Here is a 24,004-nt window from a genome sequence, read left to right as displayed (position 1 = left end):
TCCCTAATATCCAATTTTGGCCCAACTTGAGGCCGTTTCCTCTCATCCTGTCCCTTGTTCCCTGGGAGCAGAGCCCAACTCCCACCTGGCTCCACCCTCCTGTCAGGGAGATCTTTTTGTCTGTGAAATAAAAAGACAAGTAAAACACTAATTTTTGTAAGTTTGGGCTCATGGTAGTTACTGTTATTTTTATAGTAATTGTGGGCTCTGGTAGTTATTGATGGGTGCAAATTTTTGGTCAAATAATGGTTTAACCGAGCTAAAGTTATACATATTATTTTTAATTAACTTGTGCCCAGGCATGTGTTTCACTTTGAATTCAAGTGTCACATTTGGGAAGTCTGTTTCTCATCATGCTTAAGGTTAAAATATTAGGTCACCAGAAGAAAGAACTATTTGAGGCACATAAGACAAATTAAATGTTAGAAGGAAGGAGAGGGGAGGGAGGAACAGAAATAAAGCTGTGACTTCAGAAAATAAGGTAAAGCAGGAAAGAGTTGGTGAGGGATGAAATGGGCTGCAGAAGGTCTGAAACTCATTTTGTAGTGTTCAAAATTACAAGTTTTTGTGTGGGTTTGGAACAGTTCAAAGCTGTACTTGCAGTGTCCCGAGGCCCAGGAAGAAGCAGGATGTTGCTTTCTGGAAGAACTCCTTCCAAAGCAAAGAACAGTCTGCAATAGTTTTAACCAGATCTTTGGAGAATGGGAAGTTTGGATGTTCTTCCATTGGAGAGAAAGAAAAAAAGTGCATAGAATGGAAAAATAGCTTGAAAATAAATATAATTAATATAACAAATAATAAAGATAATATTAATAAAGTTTTACTATATCTACATATTCAAAGATGTAAAGTTGCCCAAATTATATGGTGTAAAGGTGTTTGCATCTTGCTAAGAGCAACTTTAGAACATTAATACTTTTATGTTTCCTTAGACTACATTCACCCTGCTGATGTCAGGTGCCTTTTTTCCCTGGAATTAATACTATTTCAATCAAAAATGAGCATCACAGAAACTGAGAAAACACTTGGGAATACCCACATTTCAATAAATGTGTCACTTAGGTTCAGATTAAATTGTAGAAGCATATAATCTCATACAGTGTAAAATATTTTTTAAAAGGTTTCAGCAAGTCAGTGAATTTGTCATCTTTTTTAATAGTATTTCCTCTCTCTCCCCTGCCTGTCTTGTTTAGTGTCCAAGGTGCAGGACATGGATGTGGATGGGATGTGCTCCAGTCCCATCCATCCTCTCCCAAGGCCCATCAGCCCAACGTCCCTGTGGGGCCAAGGGCTCTGGTATCACTGAGGGCAGAGCTGATTTATGGGGTGAAGCTGATGGTCATTCCATCAAAACCTCTTTATCTGGAGCCTAATGCCCGATGAGAGGTGGATAAAGATGAGAGGTGGATAAAGACCGTGTGTGTGAGATCCCTGCAGCCCCAGGGGGGAATCCAGGAGGAGGGAGTGTGTTTTCCTGGGCAGCACAAAGGTTTGATAGAGGAGGCAGAATTTAGTGCCTGGAATCTTACCCTGCTTGACTCCTCTTCAAAAACATCTCAGAGTTTTTTTCCCTCTGCATCCAAAAACTTGGAGGAGCCGACCTTCCAAAGGTAGCCTTAAAATAGCTTTGTCAAACCAAATATAAGTGTGGGGAGTTTCCTGCCATTTCCAGAACTCTTAGGGGATGATTTGCAGTTCATCTTGAATAATGATGTAAGAAATGTGCCAGGAAAGATCCAAGTGCTTGTCCAGGGTTGTTCCCTAACCAGCTGCAGCTGCTGAGCAGGCACAGCACCCTCTCCTGCAGGGAATGCCCCTCGGCTTTGCAGGAGTTTTCTTAGCAAAGAGATAATTCAAGTGTTTAGGAGGAGAAAACTAGTGAATCTCAGAGCTCATTTATTTAATTTTGATCAGTATTTAGATCAAATATTTAGAACTCAACTCTCCTTAAAGCAACACCCTCCATAATCCTGGGTTTAAGTTGGAAATTTGGAGGTGCATGACTTGGTGTTAGGCAGGACCCTTTGGAGCAACTCTGGAAAAAACACAGGAGTGTCCCTCTGATCCCTGTGGATCCCTGGATGAGCCAGGATGTGGGGACCTGAGCTCTGCTCACACTTCTGTCCTGCACTCCTGGTTTTCCCTGGAGAGAAGAGTATAAAGCACTTGGTTGTGTAAAATTGAGCTTTTCATTCTTGTCATTATTATTTTCTAGGCAGCTCTTTTCTCCCAAAATGAGTTGTTCTGATAGAGACACTAGAACTTCTTAGGATGCCAAAGAAAAATGGGCAGTAATTGCTTGGGATTGTCCTTGCCAAGGGATTCATTGAAGGAGAGATGGATTTTATGGAGCTCCCAGGGCTGTGGATGCTGCCAGGCTGCCAGGACGGGGTTATCCAGCCCTGAGAAATGCTCAGACTGATATGTTTGAGGAACTGTAGGATTTGGAGGGGATCAGGAAATTTCATCTCTCCCAGTTTTAGTGTAGAATGGCCCAAATGGCCTCAGGTCTGGGTTGGGCCACCTGGTGCCAACTCATGTTCTAATCTGTTCAAAACAGCATCCCAAACCCACAGTAATTTTGGATGCTTTATCCATCATGTAAAGCATACATCAGTCTGGAATATGAGGTAACAACTAATTAAAGTAGTTACTGAGGCAGATCATATTTGCATATTGATATTTTTTAATCACAGAGTCCTAAAGTGGTTTGGGTTGGGAGGGGCCTTAAAGCTCATCTCATTCCAACCCCTTGCCATGGGCAGGGCACCTTCCACTAGACCAGGTAATTATTATTGTTGTTGTTGTTGTTGTTGTTATTATTATTATCATCCAGTGGTGCTCATTATGATATCAAAGGACACCATTAGGAATTTTTTACTTTATGCCCCTGCTTTCCTAGTGAACCCTTTCACCTCTGTGACTTTAAAGGGGTGTCAAACAGTAATAGTTTGTATTACCCAGAACTTTCCCTTCAGTTACACAGTGACGTGGAAGTCTGGGCAGTTCTTTTTGCAAAGCCCTCACATTGCTGGGATATTATTATGAACCAGAGCCAATATATTCCCATTTTCAAAGCAAGGCACAAGCTTTTTGCTCTTTGGAAAATATGAGAGAATAATATTCATCTGTTTGCTTTAAGGGATATCTGCCAAGTGAAAACCCTTTCATTTGATTCTGTGTGAAGCTGGAACACAAGTATGGAACAAAATCTAATTTATTTAACAATGTAAGAATAATTTATGCAGCATGAATGGGGATGCATTGGTTATATGTAATCATAAAAATAATTTATTGACACACCTTTTAATTAGTGGCAGAGTTTTCTAGAGTGTGTTTCTTCTCTCTGTGCTGTCACCTCTCAGCATCCGTTAGGAACAAAAATGCCCTGAAGTTACACCCTCCATAACCCACGTTTAGGTTGTAAATTTGGAGTAATTTTGGTGTTAGGCAGGACTCTTTGGATGCAGCTTTGGAGAGGGCACAGGAGAGTCCTTCTGATCCCTGTGATGTGCCGGGGTGTCGGGACCTGAGCTCTGCTCACACTTCTGTCCTGCACTCCTGATTTTCCCTGGAAGAGAAGAGTATAAAGCCTGTGGTTGTCTGAACTAGGCAACATTGGCTCCCTTTTCCCATCAGTCCGTTTTCCCATCAGGACTCTGCTGTTGTATATAAATTATTTAGATTAACAGCTCTGACTAGTTCAGTGCTATGGTACTTTGGGGTCTTTTAAGCAAGACAAAATGCCTTTCACTTTGCAAGTGAAAAGAATGTCTGGAGACTCTTCACACAGAACCAAAGCTTTTCCATCTCCACTTGGTAGATCGTGGAGATGATACAGCATTTATTTGCTTTTGCTCTTCAGATTGGATCATGTCCACAAACCAGCCTGGCTCTGCACACACACCTTAATCCCTGCTGGCTTTAAGGCATCTTCCAGTGCCACTGGGCCATAGGATGTCCTTTCTGTGGCTGATTTTTTTAACCCCTCACATTCCTCTGTTTACATTGCTGTCACTTAGAGATTTACTTAGCAAAATAATGGTGATCCCACCTAACCAACCTGCTGACAGACCTAAGTGGGAGCTTGAGTTCTGGCAGGATGGTGTTGGAACAGGGATCAGAAGGGAGGGCAATGCCCTTGATACTCAAAGCATTTGGGACTTTCTCTTGCCTTGTCCTATTCATTCATTTGTCCATTTTTGCTCAAGATATCAAAATTAGGCCTGTATTCATGATTCTTTCTTGTTGGGTACTCACTCAAATCCTTCTTAAAGCAAAAAGGGGAGAAAAGACAGAAAGAAAGACAGAAAGAGGGAGGAAGGGAAGGAATGAAGGAAGGGAGAAAAACTACACACCACCTCCATGGGGTGTGGTAGAAATGACCACACAATTACACCATCTTTGGAATATGTATTTTTAATATGTTGGATTGCAAAAATAAATACAACATGATCTCACAAGGTTCAGTTTTTCTGTTAATATGTTAAAGCCTGGTTACAAACCTTTTGCTAAATTAAGTTCTAGTTCCTGCCATGGGCAGGGATGCCACTTTCTATTCCAGGTTGCCCCAAGCCCTGTCCAACCTGGCCTTGGACACTTCCTGGGGTGGGATGGGGCAGCCACTGCTTCTCTGGGCAGCAGATCTGTCCTGACATGGCCCTGTCACTGCCTCCTCTGAGATCCCAGTGGAAACTCAGAGGTTTTGGGTGTGGACTCAGTCTTCTGTAAATTTTGTGCAATCAGATACTCAAAGACACCTGAGAATGGTGTAAATTTAATCCTCTGTTCTGTTATTCCATGAAGCCAGAAGTGTTGTCACAGGGGGAACTGCAGTGGGATCCGAGAGCAATGGACAAGCTCCAAGGGAAACATCAAGGCTAGAAATATTTAAAGCATCAAACAGAAAACAGAGTGGAAATCAAATCTTATAGGAAATAATCTTAAAGCCCTACAGTGCTGTATCAGCTGTTGGTCATTAAGATCCAGCACTTTCCTCTGTCTTCTGTAGCCTTCACTGAACGGTCTCCGGGGCTTTGAGGGGTGCAGGCAGCAGGAGAAGTGTAAGTCAGTTGAGGGGCAACACCCAGACCCCAGAAGCTGCACTGTGATTAGGCTGGAATTGTTCCTACAAGCTGGCATCCCTGGTTTTGACCTGCTGACTGCTGTCCTCTCTACTTGAGCCAGAATTTACTCAAGAGATTAAGTCCATCCACAGTCAGAAACCCCTCTGGGCTTGGATTGACTTCCATTTCATTAGGACTTAATCATTAGGACTTAAGCTTGTCTGTAGATGTTAACACAATAATTACTGAATAAAACCTAATCTACATCCTGTTGGAGCCAAAGGGACCCTTCCTTTTGCTGTGGGAAGAACAGGATCAGAACCTGAAGCAGGTACACACTGGAGCAGGGATGCTGTGATTTGCTTACACAAAGCAGGTGAGGGATGCAAAAGATGGACATTGAAAGGAATCTGCAGCTGAGCATTGATCCCAAGAAATTGATATCTGTGTTTAAAGCCAAAGCAGCTGCCTCTTGGCAGCAGGAGGTGGGGAAAGTGTTTAAGCTGTAGGAGCCCCTGCATGCTTCTGTTTGCTGTGTTTGGATGGGACATCTGGTGAGTAGAATCTGTCCAGTGGGAAAGGGTCTTGGAGAGCTGGTGACTGCTCCCCAAAACCAGTGTGTTGTGGGCAGTGGTGGTTCAGGGAGTGCCTGCTGGCAGCTGCACTGGCAGCAGCACTGACTCCAGGGAACAGCTCTGGGTGCCCATCAAGGACCAAAGGGATGCACAGGGAGTCCTGAGATACTAAATCTTAATGTTTCCATCCTGAGCCATGTCATGGAAAACAGTGCAGGCATCAGGGAAACATCAGGAAGAGATGCAGAGGCAACAGGGGATTTCATGAGACCTTCAGCAGCTGACAAAGGGTGACACAGCAAGGGAGCCAGGGAGTGGCCTTTGTTCATTGATGACATTGTGCCAATACCTTCCCCACAGCGATGTGTTACTGGCCTGGATCAGGAGTCCTGATGTGGGAGCTGCTGTTCTGATGCACGTCCCAGCCCAGTACATCCCTTCTTTTATCACCATGACCCAAAGCTCTGGGAGCAGAGACCAGGGGACCACATTCTCTTGGGTCTCAGGGATCCTCCTGTCATACTTTGATGCTCCAGTTCCTTTCCTTTGATTTATCCTTCTGCCCCATTAAGGAACTGATTTCCTAAACAATTCTAAGTAGTGCCTGCTCTGTAGGAGTTCCTAATCTCCTGTTTTCCCTCTGTGAATTCCCCTGGCATGCAGCCCTAGGGCAGAGGTGCTGGAATCCAGGCCCTTCATTTTAAATCTTCACCTTCTGAGGTAATCTGCAAAATCCTGCTCCTCGGGGCATTCCCATCCAGGTAAACTGGTGTCCCAGCTCACTCCTAATCCTTGCTGTGTGCAGCTATTGCAGTTAAACCTCCTTCCGTTCAAAGGTGAGCCTTTGTGTAGTCCCTGAGTTAAATTCCATAATAAATTTAGCCTGGAGAAAATAATAAATGAATAACAAATGAATAATTAATTATATCCTGTTGGGGGATTTGGTGGATGTGGTTTGTGTCCCTGGTTACATCTCAGAGTATCTTTGTTGGCTGAATGCAACACATTAACTGAGGCATCTCAACCCACCATCGGGCTGTTAATGACGAGTTTAATTGGCAGTTAAAGGTTGTGCTTTTGCAATCCGTGTGCTTGGGAACATCTTGGGAACATCATCCAATGAAGCCTGGCCCCCTTCCCATTGATTTCTCAATTGTAAGATGCCTATGGAAGGAGGTTTCCATCTCTCCCATCCCTCTTTCCCACCCCCCTGTCTTCACACTCATAAATTACTGTGGTTAATTCCTGGTGTTTGGCTTCTCCCTATGAACTGGAAAGCGACGCTGCGGGAATCCCACAGGCTGCTCTGGAGCTGGTAGCTCGGGAGTGCTGGGAGATGTCTGGGGTGTCCTGGAAGGCAAGCCTAGCCCTTCTTCCCACTAATCCCATTAGCTGGTCCTGGCTGCTGTGACAGGGACCAGCCGCTGGCTCTGTGAGCCACGCACACAATGAATGGGCCACTTCAAAGAGGATAAATGGAATTTGCATTTCCAAGCTCTCACAGCCAAAATCTTCAGGAGGGGATGAAAGTGCCTTTTGTTAAACTTAATGGCGGAGTTGATTAAAAAAGCTCTGATTTTTCCCTATTAAGGCATAGGGTGATTCCACTGTTCCTGGGGGAGGATGAATTCTGCAAAAAAAAAAAAGCACACAAAGAAAGTAACCTGTTGCCTCCCCAGCTGTCATCATACGTAGGGATATTCCAGTATCCTTTATCCAATTTTGAGAGCCATATAGGAGCTGTCTGGGGTGGGTGTGAATAACAAAGAAATTATCAGCAAATTTTCATTAGGCGTCTCCTTTTGCCGGGACCTCAGCAGAGCCCGGGTGTCTGCCCAGAAAATGGATCCCAAATATCTCAATGCAGAATGCCTCCACCTGGATTCTCAAAGCAAGGAAGTAAAAGGGCTGATTCATGCACCTCAAAACACCCCTAAACCCCTCCATTGAGTGCCAGCACAGAGCTGTGGATTATCTGTTCAAAATAACCAGGTCTTCAGAAGTTTAGTAATTTCCTTTCTTTGCTTTGTTTGAAGAATATTGGCAAATAATTTCACATCTGGATTTATGTATTAAAGGTCTCCTGTATTGCCTAAAACAAAGCACCTAATGAAAGAAATGTGTCCATTTAACTCCTGTCTTAGCCTTGGTTCTGTTTCATCACTAAATGTTACCACACATGGAAGGTTGAGGGAACATTTCCTATTTCAAGGGTATCAGTGCTGGGAGAGTTTGCATTTTCTATACACACTTTAAATTCTGTCTCTGCCTGCCGTATTTATCAATATGAAGTGCAAGTTTGGTTCAAAAATAGAAAACAATGTGTTAGCTGCTTTAAATAAACATAATTTTTTTTTTCAGGCAGTTTATGGTTCTTTTCTAATCAAGGCTGGGTGTATTCTTGAGTAGAACAAGAATTATGCAAAAAACATTAATTTCATACAACATGAATGTATATTTTGGCTGAGCTGAAATGCCACTAATACTTTTTACCAGGCCAATGAAGATTTTTTAAAATAATAAATATTCAAGATCTTGTTGAATATAAGGAAATAATCCTTATTATTTTCAGCATTTCACAAAGAGTTTTCAGTGTCTCACGAAGAGTTTTCAATATCTCGCAAATGAACCTAAAGTTAATAGAAGGAAATAATCCTCATCTTCACTTTGGGCTGGTTGGTGAGACACTAAAAACTACCTGCAGCAGTGTGGGAATGTTTGAATGTTAAACTCTCCAGGGCACAAAGCCCGTGCCAAGCAGTACCTAAAGACCAAATAATCCCCTATCCAAGATCCTTCCTGGAAGGGACGGCGGGTCCAGAACAAATCGTGAGCACAAATCCCGGGAGCCCCTCGCCTCGGCCCCTCCCAATACAAGAGGCAGCTCCCTGGGGGGACATTTTGTTGCAGAGTTGCCTGTGAAATGTTTCAGCCCTTTGTGTTCCTGATTGATTTCAGGGATGAGTATGAAGAGGACGGGTTCTGCCAGCCCTACCGGGGCATTGCCTGCGCGCGGTTCATCGGCAACCGCACCATCTACATGGAGTCCTTGCACATGCAGGGGGAGATAGAGAACCAGATTACAGGTGGGTAAACAGCACATTGGCTTCTTCCCCACAGAGCTGTCTCTTCCCAAAAAACTGCTAGAGTTTTGTAAACAGCAATACCATTTTTATTTGCATTTTATTCCCTCTTGCCATGAGCTTCACCCTGGACTCTGCCTTGCGTGGTGTCCGTGGAGGGGTCACCTGGAGAGTGACAGTCTGAACAACTTTCATGCCTCTACTCCTCCAGATCCCCCAAAAAACCTAAAAACTGATTTTTCAAGGAGAAGGGTCTGTGTATTTACAGCTTCTGGGAGGCTCATAGCCAGGCTACCTTGTTCTGCTGTTACCCAAACAGATTTTGAAAGCAAAGGGAGATCAGAATTAGTTGATTTTATGTGGTTGAGATCATTTAGGTGCTGAAAAAGGCTGCATAAAAAATCCAGCAGGGAGTGTTCTTCCTTTGGATTTAGTAAAGAGCCAGTTTTCATTGTTTTTGTGGGATATGCTGATGGGAAATTCAAAGAGAGGCCTCATAGATATCATGATACATCTATTCTTTTTAATATAATTTACTCCTGGCCAGGTCCCAGCCATGGTAATCATCTTCTCTATATTCAGATTTTTCTCTTGCTGTCAGATTATCCCAAATTTTTCTTCTCCTTGGAATGTTCTTCCTTTGTCCCCAAACACTGTCAGCATCACAAAAAAGGCTTCTGCATTGCCCCCAAGAAAGGCCAATGGTTTTTGTACAGCCAACAGTTCATAATCTCACAGCATTTAGTTTGAAGAGTCTTTTGGGATTGTATGAAAGTTGTCATCTTCCACAAAGGAACTGGTACTGTCATCCTGCAGCCTGCAGGAATTTGGGTTTTACCTGTTGGCCAAGAGGCATCCAAGTATTACAAGAATTTGCAAACTATTAGAAGTTATTCGGAGGGGAAAAAAAAAGAATAATTGGCTTAGCATTAACCCTGGTTGAAAACCAGGTGTATTTTCCTTGTCAGTGAAATTAGCATCATTAATAACTTCTGGTGTAATCCATGATGTGTGTTTCTGGAATCATCACCTGAACCTCTGAGAATAAAAGCTGCAATGGGAAGTGAGGCAAGAGCACAGGAACAGCATTCCCAGCAGTTTAAGTGCAGTCCCTGTGTGTGTTTTTCAGCTGCCTTCACCATGATTGGCACTTCCAGCCATTTGTCAGACAAGTGCTCCCAGTTTGCCATTCCCTCGCTGTGCCACTACGCCTTCCCCTACTGCGACGAGACCTCCTCGGCCCCAAAGCCTCGGGATCTGTGCCGGGATGAGTGTGAGATCCTGGAAAACGTCCTGTGCCAGACAGAGTATATTTTTGCAAGATCCAACCCCATGATTCTGATGAGGTTAAAGCTGCCCAACTGTGAAGATCTTCCCCAGCCAGACAGCCCCGAAGCTGTCAATTGTATCCGGATTGGCATTCCAATGGCAGATCCCATCAATAAAAGTAAGTGAAAAATGTCTAGTTTTCCATGGAAATATAACCTAAAGAACTGGCGGTATAAAAATAAAGATATAATATTATTATGTATTTTATAACATAATTATATTATTTATTGTATAATTATTATATATACTTATATATTTTATAATGTAATCTATAGCATATAACATATAATATATAAATAGAAATATATAATATAAGTAAAATACTGCTGGGTAAAGATTGGCTGTGAGGGTTTGTGCATCCAGGCTGGAGCTGATGCATCCAAGTTGGAGCTGGTACTGGGCTTTGCCAGCTCCCAGGTGCTGTCCTCTCTTAATTCCCAACTCCAGCACTTCTCTGCCAGCTAGTCCAGGGTGTAGGAATTCAGAAAGACTTCTTCAGGTAATTTCTAATTAATATGAAATTTTTCTAATTAATATAAAGTAGGAAACCCTGAAGTGTAAGCATTTGCATGCTGAGGAATGTGGGTGGCTTCATCCTCCCTGGCCTCCCACTGCAGCCCTTGCTTGTCGAGGGGAATGGTTGTAGGGGCTGGATCCATGGCTGTCCCTGCCTAAGCCAGCCTAATTTTAGGCACTGGCTGAGCTCACTCTTTGATCAGGCTGGGCTGCAGCCTGTTCACAACCCTTACACATCTGAATAGTCAAATATAAAACATGGCTCCCACAAATTCTCCACCTTCCTATGAAAATAATGGCTGCAATTCAGGTTCCCACTGTAGTTTTTATTTCTTTTGTGTATCTTATATTAAAAACGCTCGGCATAAGCTGTTTTCATTACAGAAGCATAAGCTTTAAATCCTCCCAGGAATGTGAATGCAAAGCAGGCCCTGCATTAGAGCCGCAGCAAATTGGGAGCCCGTGTTCCCAAACTGGCTTTTCCCGGCCCTGGGCCAGCAGCAGTTTGCTGAGGGATGCTGGCAGCTCATCCCCCCGTGTGCTGCATCCATCTGCCTTTCTAGCATTGTTGGGTTTCTGTGACCAGGTTTTGGTAGCATGGGGGCTACCAAAGCAGCTTCTCTCTTCTCTGAGAAGCTGCTGGAAGATTCCTCCATGTCCTGCAGAGCCAATGCCGGCGGCTCCAGGATGGACCCACCGCTGGCCAAGGCTGAGCCCAGCAGGAATGACGGCAATGCCTCTGGGATAACATAGCTAAGAAGGAAAAAAGTTGTGGGGCAGATGAAGATTGCAGCCAGAGAAGAGCAGAGTGAGAACATGTGACCAACACTGCAGACACCCAGGGGCCAGTGAGAGGCCCCTGCTGGAGCAGGGTCCTAGCAGGGACCTGTGACCCACGGGGAGAGGAGCCCATGCTGGAGCAGGTTTTCCTGGTAGGACCTGTGGCCCTGTGGGGGACCCACACTGGAGCAGCCTGTGCCTGAAGGTCTGACCCCATGGAGAAGTGACCCACACTGCAGCAGTCTAGGGAGAACTGTTACCCATGGGATAGACTCACACTGGAGAAGTTAGGGAAGGACTGTCTCCCGTGGGAGAGACCCCACAGGGAGCAGGGGAAGGACTCCAACTCCTCTCCCTGAGCAGCAGCAGAAAAAAGAAGTGACTGTGATCCCCATTCACATCTCCCTGCACCACTGTGGGGGAGGAGATAGAACTTAGAAGCATGGAAGGGTGGAGGAAGGTGTTTTTAAGGTTTATTTTACTTCTCATTATCCTGCTCTGATCCTGTTAGTAATAAATTTAATTAATATCCCCCCTTTGAATCTGTTTTGCCCATCCCATGATGGTGATCAATGAGTGATCTCTCCCTGTCCTTAACTCATGAATCCTTTGTTGTATTTTCTCTCCTCTGTCCAGTTGCAGAGGGGAGTGAGAGAGTGGCTTTAGGGGGTCAACCCACCACAGCCACCAACCATTGCTTTGGCTTATTTTCCTTTCCAGACCACAAGTGCTACAACAGCACGGGGGTGGATTACCGGGGCACGGTGAGCGTGACGCGCTCGGGGCGGCAGTGCCAGCCCTGGAACTCACAGTACCCCCACACCCACACCTTCACCGCCGTCAGGTACCCCGAGCTCAACGGGGGCCACTCCTACTGCCGCAACCCCGGCAACCAGAAGGATGCCCCGTGGTGCTTCACCTTGGATGAGAACTTTAAGTCCGAGCTCTGTGACGTCCCGGCATGTGGTAAGTGCTGACCTGTTTTATGTTTCATTTTGGGACAGAAAGGGGAATGGTTTTCATAGAATTTTCATAGAATATTCTAAGTTGGAAGGGACCCACAAGGATCAAGCCCAGCTCCTATGTGAGTGGCCCATATGGGGATCAAACTCCTGACCCGGGTGTTATTGGCACCATGCTCTAACCAACTGAGCCAGCCTCAGGGTCACGTCCTGCCAAAGGGGAGGTCAGGGAGATGTGCACAAAGTGTCTTTTTTGAACTCATGAGAAAAGAGGTGTAGGCAAGGCTGACTGCAGTGTTTGTAATTGAAGGCACAACATCCCTGCTCCAAGGAGACCTTTGAGCACTTATTGCTCCTGCAGCTGATAAAGTGGTGCCATGAAAATAATTTCCCAGGGAATACCTGCACATTGGCAGCCCAAGAGTCCCTGACTTTCCAGGTTGCTGTTGCAATCAATGCAACTCCTTAGCCCAAATTAAGTCATAGAATCAAAGAATCCTTTAGGTTGGAAAAACCCTGTAAAGACATCGAGTCCAACCATTCCCAGCACTGCCAAGGCCACCACTAACCCATGTCTCCAAGTGCCACATCCACACGGCTTTTAAATCCCTCCAGAGGTGAGGACTCCAACCTGACCCTCCCCTGGCACACCTTGAGGCCATTTCCTCTCACCCTGTCCCTTGTTTCCTGGGAGCAGAGCTTGACCCCCACCTGACTCCACCCTCCTGTCAGGGAGCTGCAGAGAGCCAGAAGGTCCCCCCTGAGCCTCCTTTTCTCCAGGCTGAGCCCCCCCAGCTCCCTCAGCCACTCCTGGTGCTCCAGACCCTTCCCCTTCCCTTCTCTGGACACTTTCCAGCCCCTCAGTGTCTTTCTGGTGCTGAGGGGCCCAAAAATGAGGAGAGGGTTCGAGATGCATGTGATCCAGCCCAGACTGTCTGCCTCTCCCCTGATCTCCTCTTTCAGTAAGAACATAATTTAGATCCCATTTTGGCATTGATTCCCATCTTTTCATTAATTGGAAAAGACTTTGGAACAGGCTCAGAACATGTCTCACTGCAGGAATGTTCATAACCATAACCAGAAAACATTTAATTTGGTTCTGGCTATAGAGCAGTAACATCAAAGGTATCTCCTTTCCAAGGGGAAAGAGAATATTACTGTGACAATTTGTAGGCAACATAAAATTTTGTGTGAAACTTTTTACTCCGAGTTTCCATAACATTTCTGGATACATTTCTGGCATGTCCATGGAAATATGTGTATTTTTTTCTTGGCATGTTATCAATATTGTTACTTTTACATGCAGATAAAACAATTAGGAACCATTTGTTTAGGTCTTCCATCCACTTCCCCCAGGTCTCTGAAAAGCAGACTCAAATGAGAGCTGAATCTCCAATTTTTGTTCGTTTTGCAAAATCAAAATGCAGGTAGGGCAGTTCTGTAAACACGAACTTAAAATACAGCTTAGAGGGCCTGGCAAGATCACCTCTATTTTTCAAACAAGGTCTGAGCTGTGTTGGCAGTGCTGGTTTAACAATTGGACTCGCTAATCTCTGAGGGCTTTTCCAATCTCAACAATTCTGTGATTCTGCTTTTTGGTTTTAATTATCAAAACCTCTCACCACTGCCTTAACTAGTCCTCATTGTGCAGCTGTTATGTGGCTTTATTATTCTAAAGACAAACAGAGCTGTATCAGGTGAGTAGTAATTTAATTGTTAAGTGCTAATCTGCATATTAAAACCAGAGTCCTGTGTGGGACTTGCATTCTGCTGGCTTTGCACTGGCTGAAAGAGCCATTTCAGGCACATTTTAATCAGCATTGTGCATTCTGCCTCACCAGGACATGCCTAGATGGGAAATGGATTTAATTAGGGTGGCTCCCAAGAAACCTATTAACCTAATGAGGCTTCACGGCGGGGGCTGCTACTTAATAAGAATAATAATTCCCTTTGACTGGAGTAGCCCAGGTGATGAACTGGTGCCCAGGTCTCTGCCTGCCTCGTGCTGCTGCTTTCTTTTCCTTTCTTCAACTGTATCCCACGAGCTGCCATAGATTTGTTTCATATAAGTTTGTCACCCTGATTATAGGGAGATGTGAAACACAGAGTAATTCGAGCATGAGGCTTAGCAAAGAAGGTTTTGAAGGAGGGGGGAAGGGCAGTGATTGTGTGTCTGTGCTGGAGAGCAGCAGCTGCCAAAGAAACCCACGGTGGATCCATGCTGGACTTCCACTGGAGATGGAGTGAGAGCACACTGGGCACAGGGAGAAGGTCATGGGGTCATTAGTCCTCTCCTGTTTCCCAAATGCTGTAGAAATACTTGGTCTACCTCTTCTCTTAATTAAAAAACAGATGGCACAACTTAATCTAAAAAGAAGGGTCCAGGAGGAGTGTGGGAGGAGCAGGACAGTGGGAGCCTGTGAGAGGAGAGGGGGAAGAGGGCTTATGCAAAGTGACATCCAGAACCATTTGAACTTTGCCTCTGTCACAATTTGAGTCAAGCCCAAGCTTCAGATCAAGTTTGTGTTTAATTAAGTGCATAAAAGATATCTGTGTGGGCCGCTGAGCACTTGGACAAATCCACCCTGGAAAACACCAACAAACAAAGTGGAATGACCCTGTAGAATAATAAAACATTCCCCATCGTGTCAGAATCCACTCAGCCTGATGCTGCCACAGGCATTCCCCATCTCCCTCATAAACAACCAGGCTACAGCCACCAGTCCTGCAGCTCAGGGGATCCTCCAAGTTCCCTGGTGTGTTAATCCGTGTGTAATGATACCCTAAGCCTCAGGAATGCTCCTGGGAAGCAGCAGGGCAGGGCAGGCGTCAGCAGAGCGGGCGGTGGAAGGTCTGTCCTTGTCAGCACCAGCGGGTGCTGTGTGAGCTCCTTCCCAAAGCCTCTCCCCTCCTTCCCTCTGAGCAGCATTCCCTGGGAAGCCAGAGCCAGTAGTGCCTGATGTCTTGGGCAGTGGCAGAAGGGGGGTTCATGTTTCTAAAATTAGTCACTGGGAAGAGACCTGAGTGCAGAGGGAGCAAATATTATGTGGAGCATTCACACTATGTCAAATCATCCGGCTTCCCAGCCTCTTCCAGATCCTTCTCCTTTATCCCTGCTCTTGCTTTCCTTTCACCTCACATTGCTGTGTCCTTTATGCCAGTTTTTGCCACCCTGCTCAGCTGACACTCAGTATAGAGTTGGTAGAGGGGTGGGTTTTCCCATTAGCCTGTTAATCCTATTAAGACCAAGTCCTCGGGAAGATTTATTTTAGGATTACACTACAGCTTTTGTCTGTGTTTGGACTTTTTGAACCCCTTTCCTGACTTCCTGGGGTAAACCCCAGGACTGTTTTCTCTATTTCTTGCCATTTCTGTGCATTTCCTCCCACTTCCCGTGTGATCTCCCTTTCTTCTGCTCTGGAGTCCCTTATTGTTCTGCTTCTGCACCTAAAACTAACTAGGAAATCAGTTTTCAGCTGCACATGCTATTTGTTCTGGTGCCCTGGGTGGCCACAGAAATGCTGGGAGGTGCTGAGAACAGGAGGCTGGAAGTACCTAGGGGGATAAAACTATCCTTTTTTAATAGGTCCCCACATTTTTATTGGATTAAGGAAACTATAGCACCAAAACCTAATATACATATTAAAATTAGGAGTCTGCAATCCCACCAGAGGTTTTTTTAGAATTATAGAATGGCCTGAGTTGGAAGGGACCTTAGAGATCATCTAGTTCCAACCCCCTGCCATGCGTAGGGTCACCTTCCACAAGCTTCTTCCATAAACTACTTTAGGAATTAACTTTTCTATGGATCTGTGTTAGGCCAGGACTCTGTTTCACCCCAAGCAATGGCCACCTCACTTCATTCAGCTGCTTCCTGACCATCAGCAGGTTTGACCAGGCCGGCTGCTGGGAAATTGTTCTTGGTCATTTTCGGTCCTTACAGAAATGTTACTCCACCAAATTATTTTTTCTCTTAATATTAAGGAAATAAAACAGCATTCAAGGTGAACTGCAGTAAAATAAACTGGATGTTTTATTTTTTTGAACACTTGAGCCAGGGATGTATTTGACTCTGTGGGGTGTTTCAGCTGTTGTTGGTTTGGGTTTTTTTTTTTCGGAAACAGATTATAAGGATTCCAAGGAAAAGAATAAAATGGAGATCCTGTATATCCTGGTGCCAAGTGTCACCATCCCCCTGGCCATAGCCTTGCTCTTCTTCTTCATCTGCATCTGTCGCAACAACCAGAAGTCGTCGTCCCCTCCGGTGCAGAGGCAGCCGAAACACGTCCGAGGGCAGAACGTGGAGATGTCCATGCTCAACGCCTACAAACCAAAGGTAATTCCTGCTGTCTGGACAGGCAGGGAGGGAAATGCCTCCAAAAACTTGGTGCTGAAATGCTGAGCTGGTTTCCAACTTGTGATTTCTGTGATTTTTGTAAGGGCTTTCCTCAGCAGCAGCATAGCAAGTGTGGGCTGTGGAGCCAATTCCTATGATATTCTTGTTGTAGGAATATAATTCCTGATATAAATCCCATGCTAAATTCCTACAATAAATTCATATATTTATATTATTTATTATTTATATAATTTATATATGTCCTATAATTTATATAATTTCTATTCCTATATTACTTATAATCCTATAATTTATATAATCCCTATATTTATTCAATTATTATTTATTTTTAATTTATTAGTTATTATTTAATTTTTATTTATTGTTCTTAATTATTATATATTTTATTAATTTGTATACTTTATAAAACTCCTACATTAAATTCCTATAATTCCTATATTAAATTCCTGTAATTTGTCCTCATCTGGACAAATAGGAGCTGGAGGGTTTTTTGTGATAAAACAAGCAACCCTTTCCTGAAGCATCTCTAAAATGCCTCATTTAAGTTGGAGAGCAGTGTTGATCAAGACGTGGTTCAGCATTTCCTCAAGAGAGTATTTTCACGGGTCTGCTGCATCCATGTGTCATCTTTCACTCAGCTGAAATCCCTTTGGAAAGACTTGTTCCTTGTTTTTTCAGGCTTTCATTCTCTTAGTTAAAAAGATAAATGACCAAACCAGCTCAAAGCTCTGCCTGCAGCTCTGGCCAACGTGGCTCTTGCTGCTGGTGTTTGGCTTCACTTTAGTCCCAGGTTCAGGAAGAATTTTTTCAAATCATTTCAGATTTAAGCCTGATTAACCTCGTGCTCCTTGTTTAGTGGCAGGATGTGCAAACCTGTGTCACCCTCTCAGGGCTGTAACTGCCTCCTGCCATCTACAGGCAGAATAATGCCCTGGGAGTGTATTCCCCTTGTTTTTCTCACCGTGCCAAGTCTCTTGGACTGGCTGATCCGTGTGGGTCTTTCCAGCTCAGGATATTCTATGGCTCTTCAAGAACTTGATGAACTTTGTTCTTTCAGAGTGAAAAATCTATATTTACAATTAATTAGAATAGAAACTGTGCAGACTGTGGTGTCTGAAACAGTCAGGCATTATTTTTGATAGAGAATGACAAAGCAAAATTAATTCCAATTTGGATTTTATTGAGTTTCAGCAGTGTGAACTCTGACCTTTAAATATTGCTAGAGTTGGTTTTTCTTCAGCAGTTCTAATAATTCAGCATCAGGAAAGGTTACACTTAGAATTACAGAATGGTTTGGGTTGGAAGGGACTTAAAAGCTCATGTCATTCCAGCAGGGATACCTTCCACTAGACCGCGTTGCTCCAAGCCCTGTCCAAGTTTGGTGTTATATTTTAGCTCCTCAGTCTCCCACACATACCAGCCCAGTGAATTGATCCTCATTTTCCTTCAAAGTTCTTAATCTCAACTGTTGTGTACAGCTTGGAGTAGCTTTATATCAAAATGTTGGTAATAATACAAAAAAAACCCCATTTCATAAGTGTCAAAACTACATCTTGCATCCAACTTCCATGGAATATCTCGTTAAATTTGGATTTGCTTCTTGCTCCCTTTTCTAGTAGATATTTTGGAGACAATCCTGGTTAAATTGAAGATAATGGGAATATCAGCATGATTTTAATGAGGTCATAATTCCCACCCATCCTGCTGACAAACACAAAATGGGAAAACAACTTGCCTGGAAATGTTTGCAAATATATAGACCATTTGCTTTTCTTTTTTATTTTTATTTTTAAGTCATGTGCTGCAAAAGTTTTCCATCGTATTTGTGCTAATTCTGGATTTTCCCACTGAGAAACCCAGCTCTCCCTGTCTCCAATGTTTTGATTGCCTTTCAAACAATATTTTAAAATAAAGGAAGTGGAATCTTATTTTTAAATAATATAGTATTAATGTCAACTTTGGGGCAAAACACACTTAGGCTTCGAGCTCCAACTGAGGGAGATGTTTCCTCAGATAAATAGAAATGTTAGCATTTCCTCCAGTTAGAAGGGATTTTAATTGCCTTCAAAAAATATAATAAATTAGGGTTCTCTTGTCATCCAGCTAATGAAGAGGGGGAGGGGTTGGGCTTCCCTCTCCCTGCTCCCCCTTTCCTTTGGCCTCCCGCCTCTTGTGTATTTTACACTTCCCTACATTTTAGACACCCATGGATGACAAATACTTGTCAAACAAAAACTGAGCAGATTTATAATCACTCCACTTGAAATGAGCCCTTCCTGCCAAAACTTTATGACTTCATTTTCTTCCCTAGTTTTCCACTCTGTTGGTTCAAACAGACGAACCCAGGCTCAGGTCAGACAGAGGTCATTTCACTTTCATTACTAAAATATAATTTACAATATACCAGACCTAAACAAGTTTTAGCCTAAAGGATTTGTGTAATATAAACCATCTGTTCCTCAACAATATAGCTAATTTCCTGCCATCAATGTACAGTCTACTGACTGACTGCTTAAATGGCTTTATTATTATCATTATCATTATTATTATTATTAATGTAGCATTTGTCTAAAAGTCATAAGTGATCACTGTGATTTGAATTAATTTATGCTAAAATGTCGTTTTTCTGTGATTATTTTAAATCCCAGTTCTCTCCCATATTGCCACTGTAAACCTGCTGTTATATGATTTGAGGAATGCAGATGCCAATGTTTACACTGATTTACAAACCCCAATTTAGATCCCAAACTCATTAGCCTTAAATTACTACCTGTGGCTTTACTGAGGACCCTAAAGAGTGGGTTTGGGTTTGGGTGTTACAAGTACAAGTGGAAGTTTATGTCTGAGAATAACACAGCTTCTTTATGGCCTGAGAGTGAATATCTGCAAACAGAATAACAACGGTGTTTAGAAGTTTGCCTTTCTTTTTTGACCACTCTCTCAGTTTTCCAGGTGACTCTGTCCTCCATGTTTCAGGATGGAACGTTCGGTCAGGTGTGAACACAAAGAGTCTGTGCTGTACCTGGAAGGGTTAACAGCAAAGTCAAGGGAGAATTGGCTACAAGGACATAGTATAAAAAAAACAGGGTTTTTTTCTGCTAAAACTTTAGGCCCTAGCCCAGAAAACACTTGAGCATGGACCTCTTAAAGTATGGGAATTGCCTCAATTCCTGAAATTAGTCACATTCAATTTGAAGTACAGGAATGCCCAAGGCCAAGTATATAAATGCCAGTGCTGAAACGCTGATGGTTCCTGCATGTATTTGCATCTAATACTTACTTCTTGTACCTGATCCTGTGGGGAGGGTAAGAAGGAAACCTCAATTACTTTTTGGAGCACAGTGCACCGAGGTGAGGTGGTGCTTTCCTGATGCTGGGATCCTGGTGTCCCTCAGGCTGTGCCTGGCCCAGGGCTGATGCTGTTGCCCTGACATCTCACAAGGCCAAGCAGGAACATTGGCAAAAGGGTTTGTGGACCAAGGAGCTCCTGTGTTTGCTTTGGCTTCCAGGCATCTGCACAAAGAGATATTTTACTGAAAAATGTGTTTCCAGTCCTGTTTTCCTGATGTGTTCCTGCTGTGGTTTCTTTACCAGAGCAAAGCCAAGGAGCTGCCTCTCTCAGCCGTTCGCTTCATGGAAGAACTGGGTGAATGTGCCTTTGGGAAGATCTACAAGGGACACCTCTACCTCCCCGGCATGGACCACGCTCAGCTCGTGGCCATCAAGACCCTCAAGGACTTTAACAACCCTCAGCAGTGGGCAGAGTTCCAGCAGGAGGCCTCCCTGATGGCCGAGCTGCACCACCCCAACATCGTGTGCCTGCTGGGCGTGGTGACGCAGGAGCAGCCCGTGTGCCTGCTCTTCGAGTACATGAACCAGGGCGACCTCCACGAGTTCCTCATCATGCGCTCGCCCCACTCCGACGTCGGATGCAGCAGCGACGAGGACGGGACCGTGAAATCCAGCCTGGACCACGGGGACTTCCTGCACATCGCGGTGCAGATCGCGGCAGGCATGGAGTACCTGGCCAGCCACTTCTTCGTCCACAAGGACCTCGCCGCTCGCAACATTCTGATTGGAGAGCAGCTCCACGTGAAGATTTCCGACCTGGGGCTCTCCAGGGAAATCTACTCGGCAGATTATTACAGAGTGCAGAACAAGTCCCTCCTGCCCATCCGCTGGATGCCTCCGGAGGCCATCATGTACGGCAAGTTCTCCTCCGACTCGGATATTTGGTCCTTCGGAGTGGTTTTGTGGGAAATATTCAGCTTTGGGCTTCAGCCTTACTACGGGTTTAGTAACCAGGAGGTCATAGAGATGATCAGGAAGAGGCAGCTGCTGCCATGCTCCGAGGACTGTCCCCCCAGGATGTACAGCCTGATGACGGAATGCTGGCACGACCTGCCGTCCCGGCGGCCGCGCTTCAAGGAGATCCACGCCCGGCTGCGCTCCTGGGAGGGGCTCTCCAGCCACACGAGCTCCACCACCCCCTCCGGTGGGAATGCCACCACCCAAACGACTTCCCTGAGCGCCAGTCCTGTCAGCAACCTCAGCAACTCCAGGTACCCCAACTACATGTTCCCAGCCCAGGGGATACCTCAAGGCCAAATCGCCGGGTTCATCGGCCCCCCGTTACCTCAGAACCAGCGGTACATCCCCATCAACGGATACCCCATCCCACCGGGATATGCTGCTTTCCCAGCCGCCCACTACCCCCCACAGGGCCCTCCCAGGGTGATCCAGCACTGTCCTCCTCCCAAGAGCCGCTCTCCCAGCAGCGCCAGCGGATCCACCAGCACAGGGCACGTCACCAGTTTGCCGTCGTCGGGATCCAACCAGGAAGCAAATATCCCTTTGCTATCCCACATGGCAATTCCTAATCATCCAGGGGGGATCGGGATTACAGTCTTTGGAAATAAAACTCAAAAACCATACAAAATTGACTCCAAGCAGTCTTCCCTGTTGGGAGACTCCAGCATCCATGGACCCAATGAATCCATGATTTCGGCAGAGTTGTAAATAAACGGGGCCTTTGTAAATAGAACTATTTACAGCACAAACTAGAAAGTCGTAGAAAAGATTTATATGCAAATATTTTATTACAGATTCCTCTGGTTGTTGAACAGACATTGCAGGAAGTATCTTCTGTGAAGTTTCACTACTTGACAGGATGGGCAGAAACAACCAGGGACAGATCCTTGTGGTGGGAATACTCAGCCTTGGCAGCGGACGTGTCGTTTCTCCGAGTGCCACTGACAATTCAAAGAGGGGAAGGGGGAATTTTGTTTTTTTCTTTAAATAAAAACATTTTATTATACACTTTTTCACAGCTTTTTAAACCTCCAGTGTGGTTTAAATCACAGAAACTTTTTTTATACTGAAAACATATTTTAATATTTGTCTCTTTTTTTAAGGGATGCAAAGATTTGGAGATCCACTGGGTGTGCAATTTCAGTGCCAATGGGTGGTAAAATATTTGTAAATGTTGCAGTCGAGGATTATGTTTCAAATATGTGATCTGAGAGCTGAATAAATCACTTCAGGTAGGATTTTGGTCCTTCATTAAGTTGGGAGTCTGAGCTCAGATTCAGACCAAAAACCGTCATTTCTCTGACAGCACAAATGCTCGAGTTATCAACTTGCAGCCTACAAAACTCATCTGCTGCTGGCTGCCAAAGACAGATGGAGTTCTAAGGAATTGCCTTAAAGGAAGTGAAGTTAAAGGGTTTTAATTTCAGAACCTGAATCAACTTCTTCAAAAATAACATTTCATAACCTAATCATTCACACAGAAATTTTATCTCCTTTTGTTGCTATGCAACTGTATAATGGAAAAGCTCCCAACCCCAATTTTATAGATGACAATCAGTTTTCCCTGGAATATTTATTGTGTCATTTCAGTGACTCTGACTCCAGTAACCCTGGAAAAAAAGGGAGACTCACATTCCATCAGGCAGCAAATCCATCGATAGCAATTGTGTCTAATAATGTGAATTAGTGTTGACTTTCCACTTAGAAATACATCAGTTGTGTAATTGCTAAAAACCCATTCAGGTACAACCAATCCAGATTCTTCATTTGAAACCACTTTAATGAGTTACACACGTGCTGTGTACGGTACAGTTTTCCACAGACTCTTTTTTTGTACTGAATAGTATTTTTATTGTACACGAAAACAATCTTTTGCTCAGTTGACAATGTTGTATAATATGACTTTGTTTTTATCTTTTTGCACAAGAGTGTGAGGATGTTTTGTACAGCAGAAGTGAAAATACATCTCTGCATTTTATATCTTGGTCTGTTTCTTTTTATTTTTAACCTGATGTAGATGTTCTTGAAATATATTCTGGTGATATTCAGCCACTACCTTATACAAATATCTTTCTTTGTTTTCATTGCATGCTTTTAATCACTGTATTACTTGATGATTGATTTATTAATTATGGGCATTTCAATTAGGCAAGCATGAAAATGTAATAACAAAGGCTATTTTATAATTAAGATATGTGCATTTTTGTATTTCACATGCCAGAGATGATATTAAACACTGATTATTTTATGCTGCTGTTTATTAAAACATTGTTTTACCATAAACATACCGGTATTTCCTCCATCTTGGGGTAAGGTACTTGAAATGTTTTGTGTTCATCAGGGAGTAACATGTACTCACAGGTTAAGAACAGTAGGTAACTGTGTAGTAAGGACTTTGGTGTCTTTTGAGGTATTTTATGATCCTGAGGTATCAGCTTCATAGGGGTTGAATTTACATCTGGATCAGTAATGGAAATATGTTACATGTCAGCTAAAACTTGGGTTTGACTGAAGATTCAGACAAGGACAAGGGGGAATGGGTTCAAACTGAAAGGAAGTAGGTTTAGATTGGATATTAAGAAAAAATACTTGGCTGTGAGGGTGGTGAGGCCCTGGCACAGGTTGCCCAGAGAAGCTGTGGCTGCCCCATCCCTGGAAGTGTCCAAGGCCAGGATGGACGGGGCTTGGAGCAACCTGGGATAGTGGAAGGTGTCCCTGTCCATGGCAGGGGGTGGAACTGGATGAGCTTTAAGGTGCCTCTCAACCCAACCCAGTCTGTGATTCCATGGCTGAAAAAGATGCTGAGATATCAAGATCAGTGATCTCAAAGTACTGGCTCATCCCTGCCAAGGAACAGCCTTCACGGAGTGACTGAAGGGAATGGAAGGATCACCCTCACCTGGCTCCCATGGGATTGACCTGTACCAGGTAAGCTTTGCTGTGTACTTCCATACTTGGTTTTAATGCCCTTGATGGGAAGGAATAACCTCATCCTTCATGGAGCAGCAGTGGGATCATAAAATAG

The 24,004-nt window shown here is 44.1% G+C and overlaps 1 protein-coding gene across 3 annotated transcripts in view; it reads left to right on the top strand.

Annotated features, from left to right (window-relative positions):
- The window catches only part of ROR1 (receptor tyrosine kinase like orphan receptor 1), a 156,524-nt gene extending 133,297 nt beyond the window's left edge, over positions 1 to 23,227 (top strand). For all 3 annotated transcript variants that reach the window (XM_064664977.1, XM_064664978.1, XM_064664979.1), the window contains 5 exons: positions 8,600 to 8,727; positions 9,854 to 10,171; positions 12,070 to 12,315; positions 16,436 to 16,647; positions 20,263 to 23,227. In XM_064664977.1, coding sequence (XP_064521047.1) covers positions 8,600 to 8,727; positions 9,854 to 10,171; positions 12,070 to 12,315; positions 16,436 to 16,647; positions 20,263 to 21,687 — 2,329 coding nt within the window. In that variant the 3' untranslated portion in view covers positions 21,688 to 23,227. The remainder of the gene's footprint in view (positions 1 to 8,599; positions 8,728 to 9,853; positions 10,172 to 12,069; positions 12,316 to 16,435; positions 16,648 to 20,262) is intronic.
- The last annotated feature ends 777 nt before the right edge of the window (positions 23,228 to 24,004 follow it).

The sequence above is a fragment of the Pseudopipra pipra genome, chromosome 9 (genome assembly GCF_036250125.1).
Source record: "Pseudopipra pipra isolate bDixPip1 chromosome 9, bDixPip1.hap1, whole genome shotgun sequence".
NCBI lineage: Eukaryota > Metazoa > Chordata > Aves > Passeriformes > Pipridae > Pseudopipra > Pseudopipra pipra.
The sequence above is the reverse complement of the archived record's forward strand: the minus strand, read 5'-3'. Positions and strand labels throughout refer to the sequence as shown.